This window comes from Cariama cristata, unplaced genomic scaffold (assembly GCF_000690535.1).
Source record: "Cariama cristata isolate BGI_N322 unplaced genomic scaffold, ASM69053v1 scaffold19148, whole genome shotgun sequence".
NCBI classification, from domain to species: domain Eukaryota; kingdom Metazoa; phylum Chordata; class Aves; order Cariamiformes; family Cariamidae; genus Cariama; species Cariama cristata.
The window spans coordinates 21,147-25,896 of NW_009630857.1; the positions used below are offsets into that span (position 1 = coordinate 21,147).

The 4,750-nt window shown below is 49.6% G+C and overlaps 1 protein-coding gene across 1 annotated transcript in view; it reads left to right on the forward strand.

The window, feature by feature from the left end:
• Window positions 1-4,069: 4,069 nt before the first annotated feature.
• The window catches only part of LOC104165959 (gamma-aminobutyric acid receptor subunit beta-4-like), a gene marked incomplete at its 3' end in the record, with an annotated part of 28,058 nt that continues 27,377 nt past the window's right edge, over window positions 4,070-4,750 (forward strand). Inside the window, exon 1 of the mRNA XM_009705739.1 lies at window positions 4,070-4,669. Coding sequence (XP_009704041.1) covers window positions 4,590-4,669 — 80 coding nt within the window. The remainder of the gene's footprint in view (window positions 4,670-4,750) is intronic.

The window sequence follows — 4,750 nt, forward strand, 5'->3', positions numbered from 1 at the left end:
CGCCTGCTACAAAAGGGATACATGACATCTCCTCCGGGAAGGAGGTGACACAGCTAAGTGGTACTGGTGGACCTGTATTTTGGATACTCCCTAGTGCTAGTTCTAATTATGGTATTTCCTAGTGTTAGATACTTTCTGCTGAGATATCTACCCGGAATCCATTTGCTGAGTGCATCTGTATGCTTGGAGAGGAGGTCTAAAGCATGCTTCAGCGCTGGCAAAGCTCAGCCTCCCTATTTTTCCCTGTTTTTGCTAAAAGGTAGAGACAATCTGATTCACTCCCTCACTTCTTTACTCACACAAACTCTTCAGGACAGCGTTGATCCTTCTCTCCCATGCCATGAACCCAAAGACGCAGGTAGCACATACATGAAGACCCAGTAACTGCTCAACTGTTAGACATTGTGGAGGAAAAAAAAAAAAGAAAAAAGGGAGAAAAGAAAAAAGGAAACTACTCTCTGGTGTCTGTAGACATTAAGGTTTTGGCACAATACTGTCACACTGACTGTGACTTGGAGTCAGCAGTGGCCACAGGATAAGGGAGGTCAGGGTGCGGAGCTTGCAGCAGATCAACAAGTGAGAGAGGAGTGAAAATAAATGATTTAATAGTGGAGGACAGCAAATGGCCACGAACACAATTCTCCATGGCCTCTTCAGGGTGATTACAGCCACAGCATGTCGTCTCTAGCAGCCTCTCACCGCTCTTTTTGGACTCAGAATATGAACTTCAGAAAAACCCATTGCTGGGCTCTCACTGGAGATCAGGCAGCCCCCGGCAGGGAGGGAGACCCAGCATTTGGGATTCTTGGAGGGGCTCAAGGATGCCCATTTTCTGGAGGGCAAGAAACAAACACCTCAGTGAGCATCATCACGTATCAATGTGCATCAGCCTTAATGAGCCTCAGCAGAGATGGGTGACTAATCCCAAAGCAGTCCTTTATTCATGAACATGGCTTCAGGTAGATTATTCAAGAGCACACAACAGCTTCTTTGAATGCATTCACTGCTAAGCAATCAGCTTTCCAAAGTTTCCCGTTGTGGCTGAGTGGTCAGATAAATGATGTGACATGGTTTCCAGTCCCAACTGGGTGAACTTGCAAGCACAAATGTCACCATTGGTGAGCATAATTTTTCGTCTTCATGTGTGCCTCTGACATTTGCTTTCCACTTACCTTTTTACCAATAACATGCAATCATAGCTGGTGGGAGAGAGCAATGCTAAGGGGCCAGAAAAGGGAGGAGTGGAAGGGCCCTGGAGGGGCTAAATGTGGCCTCTGGTGCCCAAAGCATTGGTAGAGGCAAATGCTTCTCATCTCCCCAAAAGCTCTTCCCTGGAGCCCTGCAGCTTAATTCAGAATAAGTGCTTCAGAAACACACTGCTGCCAGGAGACCTGTGCGCTGGCAGCAGCACGAGGTAAATACCATACCTGTACAACAGCGGGCACCTGAGGGGCACCGGGGCAGCCCATGCCAGGCTCCCGGTGGTACATGTGCACATAGGGAGATCTTGCAGGACCCTGGCATATCCCTGCCATTGCTGGCGGCCCCCTGCACTGCAGGGCCAAGCACACTGGGTAAGGCACAACTGACCACACAGGAGACAAACTGCTGTGTGGAAATGGTGGGATCAGCTGCTTTTCAAGTTGGAGTTGAACCAGACCAAGTACAGCCCAGATCTGCTGGGCTGGCTCCTCTTTTTCAACAGGTACATGGGGAAACCCTCTTGTTTTGGCCCATTTCCCCACAGTCATTTAGCAAAGGTGAACCCCTCAGCCACAGGAATCAGGGAACCATAAGCTTCTGGGGGAGCTGACAAAGCACGTATTGCTCATGACACCAGGGTGTGTTGAAGCTCGGGCACATCCTGAGAGCATACACGCTAAGCACAGCAGTCAGCCCAGTGCCGAGAGCCCAGGCAGGCAAGCAGCGGTTGCTTTGGGCTGTGATGCAGTTAGATAGCACCAGGCATAGCTGGATGTCATGGTTGAGTCCCTGCATCTAACTGCAGCCTGGGAGGCCACAGGGTGTGGTCTGCAGTGAAAAACCATGGGTAGCATGCTGCATCCCAGCCCGTGACTCCGCACCAGCGCTGGCATGTGACAAGTGCCACTTATCTGCTTTGGCCTGAGAGAAAACACAGCGGGAGATCACTGCTCTGAGCTTAACTCACAGAGGTCTGGAGGAACAGGGGTGGTCTGGGCTCTAAACCAAGCAGAGAACATTTTCCACCAGCCTCAGCAGCAGGTGAGAAGGCTTTTCCCCACTCCTATTCCAGCACAGCCTTCTTATAGATGCAAAACCTTCCTGGAACCCTCCTTTTCCCCACAAGCCTCACATGCTGGCTGCCACCAGGACCTCCCTGCAGTGACAGGAGCTGCAGGGGAGATGGCCTGAGCTGTGACACCAGGACAGTGAATCACACAACCCAGCTTTTCCTTCTTTTAGTGTCTCCGCATCACAACAGCTCAATCTGGCCTACAACAGGGAAGCTCTTCAAAATTCTCACTCTCCATTCCCCTTTTTGGGAGAAGGGGATGTGGAGTACGTGATCCATGATGTGCGTCTGATGAGGAAACCACGAAGAGCAATGCCAAGCACGAAGGAAGGATGCATTACGAACCCCAGAGCCAAGGATTTGCCCGGCTGGGGCTGGGGTGGATCTCCCTGCAGGGAAGGGCAGGACAAGGGTGCTGCCTGGCAGCCACTGAGCGTTGCCCTGTGCCTCTTCAGAGGGATTTTGGACACCATCCTGCCCAGCTGCAGTGACACATCTGCTCTGCCCTCTTGGCACAGAGGGCTTTGGAGACCATCCACACACAGGTGTCAGCCAGCACCAGGGGAGGGGAGACTTACCTGCTCAGAGGGTCTGCTCTGAGCTGTCAGGCAGGTACGGAGGAGACAGCATCCAGGATGGTCCTGGTGTGAGAGCTTGAACAATTCCTTCTTGAGACACGGCTTCTGCTCTGCATTCCAAGTGCTGCTGGATCTCATCTTTTTCCTAGGAAAAAATCCTCCATAGAAATATATTACTGCATGCCTGATGTAGAGTTGTAGAGCTCCTTAATTATATTACTTTTTTTAAGATAAAGTTCAGAAGCTGATGCACAGGAGATTGTGACTGTGAAGATTTCAATGGCTGTTACCATTTCAGCAGACAAAGCCACAGCACCAGGAGCTGATCCTCAGCAGCATTTCTGGAAGTTCAGGCTCCCTTTTCCTGCAAATTGTATTGTGCCCATAACACAGCACCCTCCCGGTAAAGCTGAACATCTCTGCTGAGCTGGGCTTCCCTGGCCTGGGGAAGTCTCCAGCCCCACTAGAGGCTTCAGATTTTCCCCAGTGCCCCACAAGGAGGTCACCAGGCCATTCTGCCCAGTGGCATGGGGAGAGTCTCAGGAAATCACCTTCTTTTTTTATCTCTGTGGCTGAAGGAAGAAGCTCAGCCTTTGCTGATCACACTATTTCAGGGAACCACAGCACACATCAGCGCTTGCAGCTGAGCCAGTCTTGTCCAGGCATATCCCCTCACTTGCCAAAATGCCATCACCTTTCCCATCCTCTCCCTTCCTCCCACCTCCCTGGGAAAAAAAGCAAAAAAAATCCCCTCTGCAAGCCAGCAGGGGTTAATGTTGTCAGCCATGACGTCAGGATCCCAATTTGTCCGGAGAGTCCCCCTCCCCAACCACAAACTCTCTCTCTCCTCCCTTCCTCTTGTGGCCTTGCAATGAGCAGCAAAACTCTACAGGAGCTGCGGCAACAGCAGTAGGGAGACATTCAGTCCTCCCTTGGAGAGCAGCTCTTTCAGCAGACAGGGATTTATTTATTTTCTACGCATGCATATATGTATTTATTTATTTACTGGGTTGCATTTGTATTTCCTTTTTTTAACCCTTTCAGAAAAGCCCCAAACCTTCCAAGTGAGGAGCCTGAGATTTCCCTAAAATAAAATAACTGCACAGTGGGCTTGGGTTGCTTCCCCTTCCCCCTCGGAAAATAAAGAGGGAAGGGGGAGCAAGTAGGTAAAATCCAGAATAAAATCATACTGCTAGATAACTCACGCCTCCCCCCTCACACACACATACACACACACTCCTCCTCTTCTCTGAAGGTGGGTAGCAGGAGCCATGCAACATCTGCAGAACCGGATGGCAAAAGAGCAGGAGGAAAAATAATCCGAGTGGAGCGCTCAGGGGACACTGAGTTCTTTTTTTCTTTTTCTTTTTTTATTTTTTCTTCTTCTCCTTCTTCTGCATACCTGTGAGATTCGATTTCACATTTTGCTGAGCCCATTTTGAGGCATTTTATTTTTCTTTCTCTTGGGATTTTCTCCATTGCCAGAGGATGTCTCTCGTTGAGAGGATGCTGAAAGGAAGAAGAAACGAATTCTTTGACTGGCACTGAAGGAGGGGGGGGATATTTTTCCCCCACATTTTTTTTTTCATTATTCCTTTTCTCTAGGAAATCATTAACTGGGGGGGGTTGGTTTCTTTTTTCCCTCCCCCCCTTTTTTTGGAGGGGGATTTCAGAAGATCCATCGTTCTTTCCCCTCCCCTCCAAAGATTTTTTTTTCATCCTTCGTCTTTGTGGAAATGTGGACATTTCAGGCAGACAGATTGAGTGGAATTGTCTCTGCTTTAGCAGCTCTTTGTCTCGCCTGCTGTGCGCAAAGGTAAGGATTGCGATCCCAGGCTGCAGGGATAGGGGGGTTGATAGAGGATTTGTTTATTTTGTTTGGGGTTTTCTCCATCGA